The 21,369-nt window shown below is 40.2% G+C and overlaps 1 protein-coding gene across 1 annotated transcript; it reads left to right on the top strand.

Moving 5' to 3' along the window:
* Positions 1-1,141: 1,141 nt before the first annotated feature.
* Positions 1,142-21,180, top strand: LOC145441237 (bile acid receptor-like). The gene is made up of 9 exons (XM_080319061.1): positions 1,142-5,195; positions 5,592-5,731; positions 6,587-6,687; positions 10,602-10,795; positions 11,587-11,685; positions 12,316-12,415; positions 17,282-17,419; positions 19,007-19,120; positions 20,625-21,180. Exons 1-9 carry the CDS (start codon positions 4,269-4,271, stop codon positions 20,858-20,860), a joined length of 2,049 nt encoding a protein of 682 aa, XP_080175187.1. The 5' UTR covers positions 1,142-4,268; the 3' UTR covers positions 20,861-21,180.
* Positions 21,181-21,369: the final 189 nt, after the last annotated feature.

Genomic DNA, 21,369 nt, shown 5'->3' with positions numbered 1-21,369 from the left:
CGTCAGTTCAGAATGTGATTTGAAGGGTGAAAAGTACGCTACGAATCAATCACTACTGTACGTACACTTACACAGCGTGCTTAAATCAAGTGATACTGATTTCATGGGGATGGTTTTCAAACGACAAGTATATAAAAAGCAAGTGACACTAATTGCGGCCCTTCAATTGCACCATGCCCGAAAATACTGGAGGGTATTGCGGCGCCTATGACCTAATTTCAGAACAGGCGGGTGAGCGTATTGAAGGCGGGTCAAACAAGCTATGCTCAGTCCTTCGATAGTGTATTGTGCGACATATTAATAGTAACGACTGGTGGATAGAAACACAACGCGGTCATGGGGTCACAATAAAAAAGAATACCTATTATCCGTTGAAGATGAATGACGTGTGTGCCTGTCAACAGATACTATGACGATGGCTAGTTCAGATGCAGAAAACGGTCGTTATTTCATACGTATACGAGAACCGGGGCATATAAAAAATTGCCATATATGGTCACTGATTTCGGCAAGTAGGATAAATAAAGAAGCCATAATGCTGCGCTCAATTGTGAGCATAGTTTTGAGAGAATAGATGAGTGACGCTAGTGTGAGCGCGACTGGGTCAAGAAAATGCGTGCCAGTGCTAAGCAATTGCAAGCGAAACAAAAAAAATAACGCGATTTTGCTATTTCCGTTTCTCTGTGTCTAGTATTAATAATAATTTGTTATTAATATTGTTATAGCAGCGAAATTATAGGTGGGACAGTAGGCTATGCATTGGTCTACCAATGAGGGGAGTCCCTCTACTGTAAATTATATAAAGATGCGATCAAAGTGGTCGTGGTTGGTACTCAAGTAGAAGTAACGACGGGAACTTATACTCAAGTACAAGTAGCGGTACGTAATTCCAAGCAAGTAAAACTGATAACTGTCAAGTAGAAGTAGTCTAAACTATCACCACTCGTGGAAGTAGTGTAAATATGCAGAATCTATTTGAAGTAAAAATAGTACTTCGTTACTGACCAGTGACCACTTCTGGTTTTATTATAATAAAATAATAACAATATAATATTGTAATGAGATGAAACATGAACGAATACGAAGCCACACGAATACGAATCATCTAAAACTCGCAACGATTCATCCGACTTGCAACTGAAACATTAATGTGATTTCTGCGAATATACGGAGAACCGGTTCCCTTAGAAAAGAGTGTGAATTGACACCCAAAAGGTGGTACGCAAAAACAGAACCCAACTCAAAATAATATCGCTAATATAAGTCCTACGTATCTACGTGCAATCATTATTTGGATTAAAATGTTGAGTTTGATCCACACCATGGTGTAAGTCAGGCAGGTTCTGGTTTCGTGTACTGTACCACCTCCTGTTCCCCCGCTATTGCCGTTCTTACGGCGACAAAAAGTCCAGAAAAAAGACCCGACGAAAGAAAGCACTCACAAGGAAGGGAAATAACTAGTAGAAAGGGCCGCGACTAGCTGTTCATGACATCGCATTGTGTCTTATCGCATTATACATTTTGTGTGACTTGTTCAGATGAGAAATATAACCCAGCGATTATTATTACCACGGATTTGTGTAGATTCACACTGGTCTATTACGGGTGGTCAACGGGTGTGAATACACACCTTTTTCGCTAAAAGTGTAGGAATAATCCGCATGAGTATGTCTTGGTTCATAATGTTTCAGTACGACTGTAGAATGACGATGCGTTAAGTTCAATAGTTTGTGAAGTTGAAACCTATCCGTGTCATGCTATGATTCACTAACCACTATTGTTACCTGAGTCTGCTCGTGCGTAACGATGACGCGCACGTCCGTCATATCTCGGCCAAATAGCTAAGTTTGTATTGATAAATTCAATTCGCTTCGGTGGTTAACAGAACCGCGACCTCGCTCGGTCTACGTATCCGATAACATCAGTGATATATTTTGTGATGTATCTATCGTTTTTTTTTTCGTGAGCAGTGAGCATCCCGTCCTTATTAAGATGTGGATTCGTGAATGCTAGGACAGACGCTTACAGTGTCCCCTGAAATGAGTCATGATGAAAATAGTACGAGCAATATAGGCTACGAGTTAATATTTAACTAGAGTTGTAGTTGCTAGATCTTATACAGTAAGCTGTAGCTATTAGTCGAACGAACTACGCCACTAATACCTACGATGATTACAGTCAGAACAAGATATTGCGAGGTTATCAATCAAAGCAAGATTTACAAATATTCGCTGCATGTAGAGAGTCGCATAATGATGCTATATATCCAATTGGAAGTTGACATAACACTGGTTATTTATCAGGTACAGTAAGTTGAAGTGTAGCCATGGTGTAATCGCTTGTCTACGTCGGTAATAATTCGGACCACCCAGCGCCATACAAAATACTTCGCCAAATTTCGAAGTATAAAATGTTGTATTGCATAGGTAGGTAGGCTGTAGTAAGATTATCATCTTCAGACCTATAGACCGATAGCTACTTATATACAGGTAATAGTTTGTAGTCTGTTATACATGTAATTCGTGCGGAGCGAAGTTATACAATTTTATTGAACGGTGACTGCAATGAAGCTGATATACCTGAATTTCACAATTTCTAGACAATTTGATACCTAATCTTTTGAGTAGCGAATTGCTGGTCGCAAGCACATTTATGTTCTTTTGGGGCTCTAGCAATGATACGGAGGATGAGGATCTGATATTTGCTGTTTTGGCAGCTTCCAAAGTCAGTGAACAGAATGAATTATTATTTTGCCTCCATAATATGAAGTGATTTGATATATGTTATGTAATGTCGCTAGGTAATTAATGCAACTAATCAAACTTTTGGATTTAAATTAAATTTAGCGGTTGTAGATAATACTTGATCATACTCGTGGCCAAGGGGCAAAAGAGGCCATGTCCGTACCCAAAACGGACTCGCAAATTTTCGCGAATTAAAATACAGTAGTATTCGGGGCATATTCGTTATCAGTAGGCTAATCTATAGTATCGTATTTGATGTGTATTGCGGTAGATTTTTGTTTTATGACTCAGCGAAAGTTCAAGGTAGTGGGATTAGCGTGAGTGTTGCCCAAGTTAATAAAGGTTTAGAATCGCTGAGCTTACGGCTTAGGCTAGTTATGTGGTCAGATTGGTAAAGCTATACTTGTAGGTAGGGTTTTTAGTTAGGTTACAGCAGGTTTTACGCTTGCTATTTATTGATACGAACAATGATACTATAGTCCATCCTCAAGATTACCGGACCACGACCTGACCTATCGATCTCGCCTTCCATGACATGCCACTCCATTTTGGTCGCTTGCTTTTTTCTATACTGTCTTCTTTTACTTTTCATTCAGTGTGCATGTGCTGTGCATTGTGCATGTCCCCTCTTTACATCGCCTAGGCCAACGTGGATGTCAGATTCCATAGAGTACTCCAAGTTGCTTCGACACGTTCCTATCTTTTCATTATATCGCATTTTTGTGGTGCATTGAACTGATAAAAATTGCTAATAAACCAATGATGATGATGATGATGATCAAGTATTCCTAACGCGTTGGCTTTTAATTGACATTGATCATTTTCAGTTTTCTTGCATCATTCCTAGAAACAATTGATTCACCAACGCAGCAATAGATGTCGACCAACCGAGGTTGAATTCTAATAATCACCAATAGAGTCTCAGCGAAAAGAATGTGTATTCGCACCTTAAAGGCAATAGGTTATACGAAAACAGAACCTAACTCAGAATTATATCGAGGCTATAAATTCTACGTATCTTAGTACAAGCATCATTTAGAGTACAATATTGTGTTTGATTGATACTGTGGTGTACGTATATGTGGTAGGTTCTGGTTTGGTGTACCACGGATGTATATTCACACCCGTATATGATGGATGTGAATACACATTTTTTGCTAATAGAATATAATCATTTGTCGATGACTTCAATTGTATCGCGACATTATGTTGCCGCGTTTCTTTGCTCGGTCTATTTTGAATACTATAAAATTCCGTGACTGCCGCCTATATTTCGACCGCTACAATCGAATTTCATGTGACCAAATTCGAAATGGTGAAGTAAGCCATTATGATGGTTGGCTACTATAATATTACTACGGAATAGAGTTACGATTTTTCAGAAGCAACGTGATTGTAAAGATTTATGATCCACCGCTCCAGGGAATATCTTGAATAGCTGCAGGACATTGCATTGGATTGTTGACAGAAATGATCATAAACATGGATGATATGAGTTAACGATTAGTACACAAGAACCGCTATATGCCGCCAATTCCTTTGTATCATCCCTATTGTTATATATCTACAGAATATAGCAATCTATGGCAATACTCTCTAGGAATGGAAAATCAGTTCATTCCGTCTGCCGTATCAGTGCTGCCTCATTATGACCAACCGGGAATTATGGTGCAGCCTCCAAGCAACCTTCAGAACCCCGCACCGTCCAGTTCCCCGTGTCAAGAATGCGCGATACACAACACTATTATACAATCGATGGCTTTCAGTATGCAGAACATGGACTACGCTAACTGTCACCACCTGCACGCGAACGCGTCTTGTACAAATTGCTACTCGAAATATACCGCTCAGCAACCCACCAATCAAAACTTTTATTCCCTTCCGATCTACCGCACGCAATGCGGTCACAATCTCGCTGACGATTATTCCCAATATACATGTCACGCGCCGCAAAATACACAAACTATTCTACCTGTCGGAAGTGCTGTATCAGACCCGCATCGACTTTGCTGGAATAATGAAAATAATAACAATAATATCAGTCATGACGAGAAGTTTCATCATCCTGGATCGTTGGCACAGTCACGCTCTTCCTACGATCCGGAGTATATCGGCCCAAGCCCGTCAATTGTACAAGCAGGCCACTTTATGACGGAGCAAATCAGGAATGGTTCAGGAACGTACGCGTTGGTGCAAACAGAGAATGCTATATCTCAACAGACCCAGTCTAACGAGCAGAGTCTATTCCCGAAGCAGTTTTCCCCCAAGTCAAGTCAATCGTCTGAACCATTAGCTGGATCGCCGCTTGATCAACTAACTGACATAGCAAGAATGAATATATGCGACGCGTCTGGCAGGAAAGCGGAAATTAAATCGGAAAGACTTGACAGCAACGAGAAAAAACGCAAGAATACAAGTGCATCAGAGAAAAGATCGGACTCTCGACCAATTGTAAGTACCCGTTCTTAATTCTTTGAGTACTCGATTAGTTTCTGCCTACTTGCAATATTTACTCAAGTGGTTTTGTTTTTAGACTACTTCCGCTTGTTCTCGACAGTTTGTAGGGCACCTTACTTCTTACACTTCATATTTTGTACAGTGAACTTAGTTTTGGGATATAATAATGACAACTACATAAGTATATCTCACGACTGCACTTATGCATATAAGCATATTAAGTTTCATTAATGAAATCACGGCATATAGGTTTACAGAAACACCTTCGTAGTATCCCGAAATATGATCACCAATGAGTTTAGGTGTACTGGAGTATTACATCGCAAAAATTCTCTTGACCTCGCTATTGATCGATTATTTTGTATTTTAATTTTTTGCATTCGAATCCAGGTGCGTAAAAGGCAACCCGAGGATATCTGTGCGGTGTGTGGAGATCGGGCGTCTGGTTATCATTACAACGCGTTGACTTGTGAAGGCTGCAAAGGATTTTTCAGAAGATCAATCACAAACAAGACAAGTTACAAACAAGGGTAAGTCGAAAATTTGATGATCACACAACACTATTATTTTCTATGTCAAGTCAATCCCAACATTGTAAATTTCAAATCACTTTAGCAAAGATTTATTTCATTGACATCAATACATTGGAAATAATACGTAAGCTACCGTACTACACATGTCAACCATGACTTTGTAGTGTGGAGAGTATCTTACATCCTGATCCCGTTTGTGTCAAGCTCTGAGTCTCAAATTTCAATCCACTCAGTTTGATATATGTAACAGAAGTGGTCAAAATAGTCAGCATCCCTACTTCTCTAGAGGTAGAAATAACGCCGTAAATTACTTTTAGCAGTTAGCTGGATGTAACACCTTTCCAAATTGCAATATGTATCATCGTGGCTAATGCAAAACGACGAACGACATTTCAAATTGGTGAAATTCCCAAGTATTTTTGTAGTTACAGAGGTACATGGGGCCAATTTACATATTTCATATGACAATTTCACGTACATAAGTGATAAAAAACGATTTCAATACTACTGCCTACATTTCAAAATCCAAATTTTAAATAGCAGGTAATTTTACATAACAATGTTCAAGTAGAAGTGGAAGTAGTATGAAGACAACCACTCGAGTAAGTGGTGAAAGTAGGCAAAACCTACTTGAGTAACCTCCAAAAGGCACTGAAAACATTACAATTAAAATTGCTTCAATTTGGATAGATATGTTGCTCAAATGGTATACTGACCCGATTTACTCTATTGGCGGAGACGTGACGTTATAGCATGTGCAGGGGTTTTGTTTACCTTCTGTAATGGTAGTTTTTCTTCGAACACAATTTATGTTGAAACAACATTGCTATAAACTATATCAAATCAATCCAGATGTAAACAAGGAGGGAATTGCGAAATGGACACGTACACAAGACGGAAATGCCCGCATTGCAGATTCAAAAAGTGCAAGGAAGTTGGGATGCTTGAAGAATGTAAGTTATTATAACACTTATTCGAGGCTATTGTTGTATGAACAGCGCATTGAAAAGCCCAAAAAGCCCAGAGAGAGCCGAATTCTAGAAAGAAGGCAGCAAAAGACCAAGTTAAAAGAGCAAAAAGCTAAAGACGTCTGACATTACTGAAATTAATGTACTGGGCGCAAATTACCTTGCAGGCGATAAGCGCCAATGTTGTATTGATGAACTAACAAACAATATATTCGAGGCTATTATTTTGAATTACGGTAATAAACTCGTGGTATGTTGCTTAAAACAACGAAGCTCATTTACAGCAATAGCTAGTTATTTTCATCAAACATAACAAACAAATTATCAATTTTGTAAAGTACTATACACAGGGTTGCCATCGCCATGGACCCAAAAATAAGGACGGTCGAAAAATTAGATTAGCATTAAAAAGCGTTTTTGTACGTACTTAGTTTGTATTTATACGAGCTGCGGCATATCACATTCATTTCATCTTATTGCTAATAATTTTGTCATTTTAATTCACTACATAACTGCGATAAATTAAAGATAAGAAGGTGTCGGACCGACGTGGATTAGTCTTCGAAATCAGACCCCCACCTGGCCTAGGCGATGTAAAAAGGAGGCATGCACACTGAATGAAAAGCAAAAGAAGCTAATATAAAAGTACAAGAGACAAAAAAGTGGCATGTGTCGGAAGCCGAGATCGATATGTCAGGTCGTAATCCGGTAAACTAGAGGGATGACAGGGGTTCATTCTGTATAAATTGTTTGTATTTCGACTTGAATGTGGACATGTCATGCTCGATGACTGTCGGATAGCCGGCGAGATATTGTTTCAAAAATTGTGTCCGGCATATTTGATAGCGCGATGATGTTCTTTTTTGTCTACCATATGGTAGTTGGACGACGTGGACGCGCGCGCGCGCGCGTGTCGTGCATTTTTGATACCGAGATAAAGTTATTGAAGTTTTCGGGGCAGTAGCACTGATACATGAACTTGCCTATTTCTAGTTTCCGCATATCTTTTATGTTTAGGACACCGAATCTTTTGAGCAGTGATTTGCTGGACACACATATCAGTCCCGTTGGGGCCCTGGTTATGATACGGAGAACCTGATGCTCTGATTTTTGCCGTGGCTCCAGTGCGCTAACACTGGCAGCCTCCACAAACAGATAGATGATGCCATATTGTTGGCCTACTTTGTTTGGAATACTTTTTTCCAGAAACAAATCTGCTCTAGCGACTACTTGTTATTAGAAAGTGCTTCATGGATCTCAACACAGCTGAGGTCTATAGGTTAATTTTACTGGTAGCTGGGACTTGACTGTCATTTCGATCTTACGTCCATTTTGACAGGCTTGCCGAGCGCTAAATTTAATAAAATGGTTATCAATAGAAAGCTGCACTCATTACGAAAATATGCATTTTATTCTGCTCAGGGCCCTGGAACCCCCCAACCTTAAAAAAATCAGTCTCGAGTTTTGCATTCGGATGGAGTTTGGCTTTGTCACGTAACTATGTAGTCTGGCTCTTTCTCTTGAGCTGCATTCTCCTTTTCCCAGACAGAATTGTTATGTCACAATGGAAAATTCGAGGATGATTATATTCGAGTAAAATTTATATCTTCGTAATCAGTACACCAGCAGCTTTCCATTATTACCCATTTTATTAAAGTTAGCGCTCGGCAAGCCGGTCAAGAATGGCCGTCAAATTGCCTTTGGCCAAATGAAAAGTATGATATAAACCCAAATACAGTGAGCCGTTCAATCTCGCTGGGTCTATATACCGTTTAGGACACTATGATCTGATCACTTAGAAGTCAAATCCTGTGGTGTGTAAACGCCGGGAGTTCTTTTCATTTCTGATAACATAAAATCTCGACGTAAAATCATTTTAGAATATTATGCAACACAGATACCACAGAAAAACGATCGAAGTTCTGCAGTTGTTAAAAATAAGACAAAATAAGGACACAAGTCGAAAATAAGGACATTTCTTAGAAATAAGGACAGTTGAGTTTTTTAAGACATGGCCTTTCAAAATAAGGACAAATCTTAGAAATAAGGACAAATCTTAGAAATAAGGACGGTATGGCAACCCTGACTATACAGCATTCAAAATAGTAAGGTAATTGTCATGAATTGGATGCGGCGTGTTATTTTTTTTAATTATTCATGGTGCTTTGACTTCATTGGTCATTGTACACCAGACCGATAGTTTTCATTTTTATTCCGTATTTACCGTATTACCCACTTCTCGGCTTTTTATAAGACACCACTTACGCGGATCACGTGGCGAAAACGAGCCTAGATAGACCTCCGACACTTAGGTAAGAATTCTAGAGTTGACCTTAGGCTCGGTCGGACTCGATCGAACCTGCAGCCCATTCATTGGTGTCGCGGGTGTGGAGCTTACCACTTCGCTATCTCGCCACATATGCGGCGTCTTGATTAAACTACAAACTCAATCGCTTGCTGCAAAACATTGGTGTCAGTCAATTAGGTGTATCCGAGTTGAATGGGACATTCGTTCCTTATGCTATTTGTACTTGTAGTATTGCTTCTATTACCTATTGCGTGACCACCCTGACTATACGTGGACGAACCATGATCGCTACATCACAATCGATTAAGTGGAAAGGAATTAGGTGAATAGTAAATAGATCAGATCAAAATAAAACTAAACGAAATCAGTGAATGAAATCAGACACCCACCTTGGCCTACAGCATGTAAATAAGAGACATGCACACTGGATTTAAGAAAGGGTAACCTGAAAGGAAGCGACACAAACGAACGCGTCATGTGTCGGTCGGCGGGGTCGATATGTCAGATTGTGGTCCGGTAATCCTGAGGGCAGACTAGTGTTGCTGTATACGAGTCAAATGCTGCCGTTAATCTGGTGGTATATATAGACTTTGAGAAGGCGCGAGACGGCGGTACACGATAACCATTACCCACCTCACCCCAAGGATATGGCATCACGGTTAGTTTACGCCAACTCGTAAGTTGAATACAACCCGTAGGTTTACGGCATGGCGAAAAGTTTCGTTTTAACGTTTACAGACGGTATGTGCTCATTGCTTGTAGATTAATTTAATTCAACCGCCGTGTAGTTGACAATAGTCATTTGTGAAACGAACGTTGGAAAAATTAAAGTCTCGAAATTGTGTTTCGCTTATTGTACGAACTCGCTGCCAGAAGGGACAGCGAATATGACGTTCAAACCCGGTATCAACGTCTGCTAAATATATCCAAGAGTCCTCGCTCAAATACGGGCATAATTGCTTCGTTTCACTCGTCAAATAGCGGTATATTTGCTGATGTTATTAGATCGATATTTCTCAGGATTATTCATCTATTGGTGTCGTACGAAAATAGAGCTCCGCTATGGGTTTTTTCTGTTTGGTCGAAACGCGACAGGGTGATACCAATCGCACGTTTACGAAGGAACGCATGTTCAAAATATAGGGGATATAATCAGCATTTCAGGAGGAAGGGATTTCGAGTGCGAACCCAAACCTGTGTTGCGTAAGCCACTGGCCCACTGCACACGCCGTACCACCACAACGGTCACAATTCGACTTTAGTCTACTGAACGGGTATGAATTATCTGCAACGCACGATGGCCAAGCCGGCCGCATCATCACAAATCATTTATTTGTATGAGATGAGTGTGTATCCTGTCCTCCGTGGAAACCCTGAGACTGGTTCAGGGAACCCTTAGTGTTCCATAGAGCACCGGTTGAGACTTATTACAGATTTATTTGTGTTTTATGGTATTTATATTGTTTTTATGATTGTGCCTCATTCAAGTTGAAATGAAGGCGCACTCTAGTCTGGTTATTACGAGTTACGTAGAGAGATCAAGTACTCGATCGATCCAATCCTTGTTCAAATGTCCATTTCCTTCCTACAGGCCTTCTGACTGAGATCCAGTGCCGATCCAAACGCATCAGGAGGCAGCAACGGAAGCAACAGCAACAGAGAACGGACGAAGATCATCTAAAATCGGAGCATTCCTCTCCCAGTACCGGCGTAACGTCGCCCGAACAATCATCTGCTGTGTCATCACCCAGCGGATCGGATGGTTCTCAAAATAGCGATTATCAGGTGAACATAGTCACAATTGATTAGGGTTGGGCACAATGATTTGAGTGCTCGAATTCGAAATGCGTATTAATTCTCATGATCCGTCTCAAGTAACTAAAGGTGATTATTTCGAGTGCTGAAATGGATCCTGGCCAATAAAAGTTAATTTATCAACGAGAAATATAGTTTCTATTCCGTGGAAGTCTTACAACCTCGATTGCTTGTATCACAGCTTATGAAATAGGCAGTACGAAGCTACGTACGTTAGTAGAGATGACGTTTCAGAGGAGTCGTGATTAACCCAAAATATTCCCACAGTGTGCAAATGGTGTATTGCCCTAATATATCAAGTTGTCTCGATTTTGCCAAGCCCCACAATTAACATTATTAGTATTCAGTGTCACGGTGCATTCATTTCCAAGCTCGTTTCCAGAATTCTGACCAACATTTTGAAATGAAGATATATATGGCGAATATTTTGATTATATCTACCAGAACAATATTGTCACTATCAAATCCATTGCGATATCTTACCCATAGCTTCAACCGATATGACTTGCAATAAGCTATTTGACCACGAAGATCAATTTCGTGCGATAATTTTGTCAGAATCAACAGTCGAAATATGTATGGCATTGAGAAATCATGTAGCCCACACAGAGTGTCAGATTGAAGTAATAAATCTTCAAGGTGAGATTCATAAACAATCTTACAACTCCGCGGTTCTTACCCAATACGACTAAGTAATAGTATAATGGTTGAACAACTGTTGACTGCATGAATCTCCCGGTCAACTTGAGCTATTTTCACAGACCACGCTCGCGTTAACCGACGACGAAGTGAAGCTTATCGATACCGTGGCCGCCGCCTTCAAGAAATACCAGATAAATCCGGAAATAGTGCGCAAATGGGTGAGAAATTCTATGCGTGAAATACTATTACAGCGCGGTTCAGTTGTTGTTCTCCGTATCTGTGACGGTAATGGAGATGGATTATTACAAATGTGCTGTCATGTAGACTCTACTTGGTGTAAGTTTAGCGAATACCCTCGCTGTTCGACAAGAAAGCTTCAAGTGGGCGAGTAACCGAGTATCCATCTGTAACCACGTAGCGTAGCCTAACCAATACTCTTTCTGGGTTTCATTTCTTATTAGCTTCGAAACTTACATCATGAATTATTACCGTAGTTTGATGGAATTTATTTGTGTATAATTTCTGTATTTCTTGGAAGTAAGATATTTTTCTTCCCTCGCCACGAAAGTTAAATGTACTTTGAATAACAATTACTGATGAAATGTTGTCGAGTATCGTATTTTACGAATATCAAGTAAACTGGCCGTGCGGGACCTATTTATCCTGTGTTTAAATCTGACTTGATACGCATCAATTCAATATTGGATACAATTTACATCCGGTTCCGAGTTATTATGCAATTATGCCACCCTATTTATATTTTCGGCATGGAAATTCGCAATTTCAATGGTCATCTTCGGTAAATCCCTCCCAAGAAAAATCCCTGAGAAGATTCCATTTCGTTCCAGGAGGAATACATCAACAAAGAATCGAAAACTACATGCAGACTTTCGGATATTACGACAGTTCACGTGCAGGTCTTGGTTGAATATGCAAAGACCATACCGGGTATGTTCGAATCGATAGATTGCAGCCGGATGACTTTTCAGCCGAGCTTGATTAGATGTGGGTGGATTGGGTGTGTTCTGTTTGAGACATTCTTTACAGCCATATCGCAACCACACCGATTGCAAATTAGCTGGGCCGAGGTTGTTATACCAACTTCTCGCTGTAATGTAAAAATGAATGATCAACCTCCGCGGCAATCCGCTTGGAAGCAAGCGTCAGTTCCTGTCGACTAAGATTTAGATTAGACCGTCACCCAATCCATATGTTGACACAATTTATAGCTTACTGGAAATTTTTGTAAAATATATTTGCTAGGACCATAGTTCGTCTTTTGTATTCTATATCTCGTCTGCTCGGGTTTTATAAAATGAACGGCGTATTCATTTTAATAACAAAGCCCATAAAGTTTGCCGTGTAGAACAAACTTTTTGTTCCAATTACGATTGTCTTTATTCCGGAAAAGTACATTATCACATCAGCATAAATAAACGAACATTAGTAAATTACCATGCGTTGATATTTTGCCTTCGTTCAGAGTAGTACATCAGCGAAAACATGAGAATAATTACCTATTCCCTCCTTTATACATAAAACATATATTTTCGCGGTATATTTCAAAATCAAACGCTGTCAGCATGGTGCAGAAAAGTCGAAATATACATTGACTGTTCACCACGGCTACCAAACGATATCGTAATCGTGACTGAATACACTGTTTAAATAGTCTCGTCTATTTTACGGCACAGCTATTCTTTCTTATTTGCTTTAAACGTGTGGGTGGGGTAACGAATCGCGTGCGATACCAAACTCTCTATCTGTATCATTGCATTGGTCTGGACGTTCGTTTTTTTCTATGGACAGCCACACCTAATCATATCTTGAAACACCCGATTTTCCATATGCTGGTAAATTGACAATAAGTTGAAATGAAAGATGTGTAGGCCTATTAATCTAAAGCTTTGCTATACTCATGGATCGGTTCTCCGATTCCAATTCGAGAATTCACAGTTATTTCGGATACCAAAACTACATCCAGTGTTATTTTGAACCATTTATATCATCAAAATGGCTTATTTAGTCTAATAATTTCGAGAATCTGCGAACGATATCACCTTATACTAATATGATGGCATACAGCGTTTATTCTGAAACTAGCATATACCAACCACAACAATATGAGACCAAATATCGGTGCTGGAACCGTTCTTTATGTTCTTACTTTGCGTACTGAAATCGTACTACCTCAACGCAAGTTTTGTTTTTAATAACTAAATGACGAGTCAAGCAGACTAAACACGATACACCCAATATATAGTTTATTAATTTGTCCGTAATCGACCAAAATAATCATGGAGTTATGTAGAAAAAATAATTACCAAACATTGTCCTGCTTTTTAAGGTGATAATGCTCTTGCAGTCGTCTCTGGCTTCAGATGGCAAAGAATGATTATTTCGTACAAAAGCAGAGCAAATCGAATGGTTCAACAGTCGGTATTTGTCATGATTTGAGATATAATCTTTAAATGATTGAGCTTATCGTGACAGTACATACGCACCAAGACGATCTTTATCTGTCAATACTGCAATGTTCTTTGCCTTTCATGAAAGTTGATGAGAATAAAAATGTGGCAGCACCTAGATTCGAACTAGCACCCGTTGGTGGGGATGTCGCTGACCACTATACCGCTAGCTTCCGCATATTTAAGAGTGCAAATATTAAATATATACTACTATTGAATATTTTATTCATTTTACCAGTGGCGGCTCGTCCTATAGGGCAACTGGGGCATTGCCCCACCTAAAATTCTGTTCAATAACAATTTAACCATTTATAGACGCACAGCAATCAGTATATACCGAGATCACGGCGAAACCCGCATTATTCTTGTGCTTTCGCTAACAAATGCCCATACATAGCGAAGTCTCTGCGAAAATCGAATTCTCTTCTGTGTTTTCGCTTTGTGAATGCCTAGCCGGGGCTTGCCCGGTAGCGCTCATAACAAGCTTTCACTATCTATTCTCTCAAAGCCGCGCACAATAAAGAAACGGTGATTTACTCTCTCCTATTCGTAAAATGGCCGAGCAAGTGGGGCAACTATGCCTGTCGCCCTTAAGGTGTGATGTAACAATCGTATCTATATCTGAACTCGGTTACCGTGATATGCGTGGACTCGACCTTTGCTGGTATATGTCGATTTTGACGGTGTTTCGCACCATGATAATTCTTGAAACTTGGTACGATATGTCGTGAAGGTAGTATTTAGCACTGCTCCAAGTTTCAGGCTTGCTACTCAAAGATAAGGGTGGTAATTTCGTTTCCGAAGTTCAGTGTGTGCTGATCTATCATGTACATTGTACAGCAAACAGATTTTACTCAAAAGCCGGTATTGGTCTATATTGATTTTGACGATGTTCCATACCGAGATCGGTCATGATATTTGGCACAGTAAGTCTTAATGTTAGTATCGACCGCTGTAATAAGTTTTAAGTTTGTCACTGAACTATGTGGGTGGTAATTTCGTTTCCAAAGTCGAGTGAGAGCTGACTCTTCATTTATCGCTAACAGATTTACGCAAAAGCCGTTATTGATCTCTATTGATTTTAACGATGTTCCATACCTAGATCTGTCATGAGCTTTTGCACGGTATGTCTTGATTTTAGTATCGAACGCGGTACCAAGTCTTAAAGTTGACGCTCAATGATTGAGGCAGTTATTTCGTTTTCGAAGTCGAGTATGGTAGAGATGCGCGCTGATCTGATACTTAGCCTACCTACATCATTGCGGATCTCACGGAAAAGCCGGTGTCTGTCTGTGCTAATCTAGTCTGCGTTCCATAACGAGATCGGTGATGATATTTCCAATGGTATATCTCGATGATCGCATGAAACAGCTAACTAAGATTCTCGGTTTGCATTCAAATATTCACATAATTTTATGTTCGCCAATGTGCATTTCACTGTGAAATTGTGGCCTTCAAACCATTTGCTTACAATCCCCTGTCAAATGCGATAGCTATTTCATTTTCGATGTCGGCTAACAGCTGATCATTCGATCAGCCTATTCCTCGATCTATTTTACTCAAAGTTCGGTGTTCGTCTGTTTGTATTGATTTTGACAGTGTACCATGCCGGAATGGGTTATGAGATTGCGAATGCTACTTCTCGATGATTTCATGTAACAGTATGCTAAGTTTACGGCTTTCATTCATGTATTTATTGATTAATATATTTTCCAACGGCGATTTGGCAGCAGACAGTAAGCCGTATGTGTTGCGTCACAATCTCCAGTTTCAAGGCCAAAATGTACTATGTTGTTCCGAGACCGAAGTTCCGAGGCTGCTGTCCTTAGTTCTTCAAAGACCATTCAAATTGATGTTCTGGATTCAATATGACAGGCCCAATCTATGAGATAACAATTGCGTATGTGTCCGAAGTCGTTGACCTTTGCAGTTAGGCTTACGCAATCTCTCGAGTTCTAGTCATTGGAATTAGTCTGGTCAAGTCAAGTGCGAACATGAATCGTATTGAATCTTTGCTCCGTACGTAGGCTAGTTTACGCAGTTGCCTTTAGAGCGAAAATTAAAGGTCTAGAAGACTACTCCTTGTCGCTTCGACATATTCCTGTCTTTTCATTGTATCGCATTTTTGTGGTGTATTGAACTGATAAAATTGCTAATAAAGCAATGATGATGATGATAGAAATTGTCCAGTCCATTGATCCAATCGTACGCCGGGTACCTCCGCTTTGGTTGCCTATCACCTGGTCGTAACTCGTAACCACCAGCTCAGTGGTCGTAACACACCAGGATCGTGTACGAAACACTTTCGGACGGCCTATCGATTTGCGTAATCTCTAACTCTACCATGAAATCATAACGCATGCTACTAAGGATGACCTGATAATTGATTCGTGGCATAGGGACGATTCTTAGTTCACGTACATTATGTAAAATAATCCTTTGATTAAAAAAAAATGAATAAAACATTTGTTACCACACTTCAAGTCACGGCTCACCGGCAAACCTCTCGCGGCACCTACGTTAAAATCACTGTTGTCGGGAAATTCATGTGACCATCATATTAAAGTTACTTTTTTACGTTGGAAAACGCCATTGTGACGTCATGTTGATAAAAGTCGCTCGCAGCCCTTGCCCCACCACCCGATATTGTCACGAGCCGCCACTGCATTTTACCATGCCATGATCAGGATTTCCATAGCATCCTCGCTATTTAAATAAATAATCTACGCAGTTATCAAAAGAATCACGGCGATAGGAGTGATATCTGGTATTATTTGAGCATATTGGTAACGTCTCCACGGAAAATGTAAATGCCAACTTTATTTACGCTTAGAGACATGCAATCTCAGACATGTGATACAACATTTTGAAAACGAATTAGAAAATGATATGTGAAGATGTATTTGCTTATAAACAGGTAAGCAAAAAATGGCAGTATTCAGCATTCAACACTGTTATCTCCCGGGAATATATTCTCCCTACCTTTCCCTCTTTCCGCTCTAGTAACCTTGTTATTGATTTTATGCAGTATATAGATGAGCCGTTCAAGTTTGAATGTTTGTAAGGATATCAACTTAAAAATGACTATTATACCTTGCAAGGACCAGAATTTCATGTATTTTCTTATCGCGCAGTAAGTAACGATGACATAAAAGCGCCTATGATTGAACAGGGCATACTTGTACAATCACGTAATGTTACGAATAAATATAAGATGACTCATCCGGTCGGCATGGTGAAAGTTGAACGATTATCAGATGCTGCCAGTATGTATTATTATTGACCAATATAAATATTAGGTGTCAAAGTGTAAATTCCGAATGTAGATTTTCTTTTTCCACCGCAGGATTTTTATTGCTGGAATACCCGGACCAGATAGCTTTGCTCAAGGGAAGCATTTTCGAAGCGATGCTGATTAGAAACTCATGCGGCTTTCATCATCTCAGACGAGCCATCAATAAGTCTGCCATACTCGAGGAAGTAGGTAAGGAAAAGAGGGTTTGTTTGGACGCGTATTATGATAACGAGAACGGGACCAATAACATAATCATGTATTCACAACTTTGATTGCGGTCGCTAAGCCTGAATGTAAATGATGATAAAATGAGTAGTTTAGGTGAAATATGAGTCGAATTTTCATGCATCATTGCGAGATATAGCACATTACAATGTAAATATCCAGACACACGTCCCAGTCGAACGAGAGAGAAAGAGAGAGAGAGAGAGAGAAAGAATGGGGGTATTCGGTTTCGTCTGCACCATCGAGATGCTTTTGACGACGGAGATGCGATACGACCGTAAGGCCATCTAGTCATCACCCCCGCTTTTTTTCTCCTCCATGCTATCCGTGGATGCCGAGCGCCTAGCAGGATAGCCGCGGATACCAGTTTTCGATTCTTTGGTCTGACCCGGCCGGGGTACGAACCCACGACCTACCGATCAAGTAGCCGGACGCATTACCATTATACTATCTTGCTCGGAACGTACGAACGAACTTCATGATTTCCAAATTTCAGTGAACGGTCGAGCGTTCGGACCATTTAAGTAACTTCGTCATCAGTACTACTGACAATCAAAAATAAATTCAACTTCAACTTGTGAAACTTATAGCTAAACTACTTTCTACTGTTCAAAATCAAAATAGTACAAATTAGGTAGTTGTCCTGGCAATTGTTCCAGTGGAAATGGAAGTAGTATAAAACACAACCATTTGAGTACTTCCGAGAGTAGCGAATGCAGGCGAAACCTACTCAAGTACTCTGTAATAGTAGATGTAGGCCTACTTCGTTATTGTGAATCTTTGGTTTCAGGTAGGGCTGGACAAAAGGATTCGAGTACTAGATTCTGAATGAAGCATTAATTCTGATGATTCGAGTCAGATGATGAGAGATGATCTTTAGAGTGCTGAAATTATCTGCTACCCACGAAGGGCTAATCTAACAATGAAAATTATAGTTTATATCATATTTTCCTCTGTGGAAGCCTTGAAAACTCGATTGGTCGTATTGCGGCAGACGAAACAAGTATTACAGAGTTTATGTGAAGTCGTGATCAACCCAGAACACGACCACAAAGTGCAATGAAATAGGTATGGTCGAAAAAATACCAAATTATCTCTCATGTGCTGTAAAACTAGCATTACATTCTTTATGGTAGCACATAAGGTACACCTTTGGACTTTCCATATCTTTCATAATGAGTTCATGAGGAGTGGTATTCGAATACTCTGCCCCTAATGCTGGATTTAGAATAGAATCACTCTGGTACTGCCGTATTTGTGATCATTATTCAAGTAGGTACGTAAAATATCAAAATTTCATCAGATAAAATCTTTCCCCATTATCGGTTCGTCTCATCGCAGCAGTCGATGTCGAATTTTTTGTCGAGATTTTTGTTTGAAGCCGCCGGTAGATGGCGCTCGCATGCGTGTTCTGTTCGTATGTTTGTTCGTTTTTGTAGTAGTTGCTGTGTCGGTTATGATGGTTGGTGGATGGTTTAGGTACTGCACAGCCCTAGTTTGCGTCTGTAGCCTGTAGCTGCTGTAGTCTCATCATCTGATCATATTTTTCAGGTGTTGAACCAAGAAAGTTTGAAGCTTTGCTCGACTTCTTCAATGCTATTGGTAAGCTTGGGATGGACGAAATTGAGTACGGCTTGCTCATCGCCATTGTCATCTTCAATTCCGGTGAGATATACTTTTATTTCAATCCTTACTATCCTTTGGGCATTCTGAGGTTGACCACAAAGCTATTTAGAAGCTCACACGAGACGGGGAAGTTTCCTGTCGCCTGAGAGTCCGGTGACACTTTCATTTGTGTGCCTTGGAGTCGAAATACGCCTACCTAGTTTGTTACAATAGAAGGAGTTAGTGTACCATCCAAAAATAGTACATTGAACGCTCTCTCATTCGAAATTTCACGCCGGTGCCGTCATATTATGTGTACGATCGTTGATATACAAAGCTCTTTTCCATTATCTACTATAGTTGCTGACGAAGGCCTACCCCTGACAGGTGCCAGTAATCAATAACCGGGTAATTTCAATATGAATATCTATTTAATCGTGAGTTTCTGTACCTTAAAAAGTCTAAAACTACCAAATTATCTTTAATGTGATCGAAAATGGCCTTACTTTCTTTGCGGTCGCCTAAAATGCGCAATTTGAACTCGTACTTTTATAGTGCCAAAATGAGCAGCGCTCGAATAGTCGACTCGGCTGCTAATATAATCAATTCGAATCATCCACGTACTCGATTTTGCGCAGCCCTGTCGCAAACAGAAATGAGGCCTAATGCTGGTCCATGGCACAGGCGTACCATGTTATAGGTATGCGTGTTTTCCGCGGCGGATCTGACTGAAGTTACACCAGATAGGTCATAGTTGTCACCGTTGGTATTCAAGTAGAAGTAACTCCTTAACTTTACACTCAATAACAAGTAGAAGTAGCTATATTCAACACATCAAAACTACTTCAAGCGGAAGTAGAATATGAAGCGTTTGTAATAATACTGAAGTAAGTAGTGTAAAGAGGATTCGTTCGCGGTGTCGCATCTAGTTTGCAGTTATTGGGAGGTGGCGTGCGAAATCGCCGGATGCATCTTCGCGACTAAAGCAAAATGACTAATAACGCTACAAATAGGTAAAATCCACCAAAATATATACAGATACGGTGGTAATCATGCTATTTAACGAAGTTCACAAGATCCAAGTCATAAGAATAGGTTGTTCTACATGTCACGTAAGCGTGGTGGAGCGCCCGCCTTCTTGATCAGCAGGTCATGGGTTCAATCCTCGGCCGGGCCAGACCAAAGACCTGACCAGTAACACTGGTATACATGACTTCCCGCTTGGCGATCAGCATCACCGGTATAGCATAGATAGGCTGTGCAAGACTTGGAAAGCCGTATAAGGTTACTTCTGCACCTTCCTTATCCGGCGGCATATGCACATCATGTACCCATGGCATGCATATGCACAGATCGTGTGTATGTATATCAGGAGTCGCTTTATAGCCTATGCTGCAAAAAACATCAAGGACAAAATTATACAACGTCCCATTCCTATAAACTTTTAAAAGTAAAAGTGATCGTGGGTTAAGGTTTGGCTTCACTGACTAATATGTTGGACGTAGATGCAACTATAGCATACCACGTCTCTTTGTGGTTTCCTGTAAACTCCGTTTGAATTTAGATTATGATTTCGTGAAAAACAAAGAGATCATCGACGAATATCAAGACCTGTACTTAAGTGCGCTGGCAAAGTACAGCATGGCTAGAACTCCGACGCGGACGTCGATATTTCCCCGAATATTAGCCATGTTGACAGAGATCAGATCCCTCAGTCATAACAACGCAGAAATCGTCTCTTCGTGGAAAAGGCGAGGCGCCTTGACACCCCTACTCTGCGAAATATGGGATTTGGAATAAGCCACACAACGCAGACATCGATACGTGTCACAGGAATGCGGTGAAGATTTGAAAAAATGAAGATTTTACCGTTCAACCACTGCTATCGACTACGAATAACCAATGCTTCTGAATAATTGTCACAAACCATAAATCAGAGGTTATCGCATTGCTAAATATTGCTGTTTTCTTTATTTCTATTTTCTTATCGACAACATATTTTATGGGGGTACCCATTTCAACATATTGAAACGTTTTATATGATGTATCATTTTTCTTGTTACCAGATTAGCGTCAGTGTAATGTCGATGTTCAATAAAAGCTACATAAAGTTCCATTCAGATGAAGCCTGTTTTTTCTCTTTTAGATCACTGTAAAGCAGTAGCCTCAGTAGTAGTATAGATCGGTCGTGACCTGGCAGGGGTTCTTATGGGCCCGCTGGTGAGGTGCCGCGAAACTCGTGTTGGTGATGGCACCCTTTTGACCCCCCCTTCCGCTGGTGAGGTGCCGTGTGTTCTTATGGGATCTCT

Source organism: Botryllus schlosseri, chromosome 6, assembly GCF_051294905.1.
Source record: "Botryllus schlosseri isolate E-star chromosome 6, Bs_hap1, whole genome shotgun sequence".
NCBI classification, from domain to species: Eukaryota; Metazoa; Chordata; class Ascidiacea; order Stolidobranchia; family Styelidae; genus Botryllus; species Botryllus schlosseri.
The sequence above is the reverse complement of the archived record's forward strand: the minus strand, read 5'-3'. Positions and strand labels throughout refer to the sequence as shown.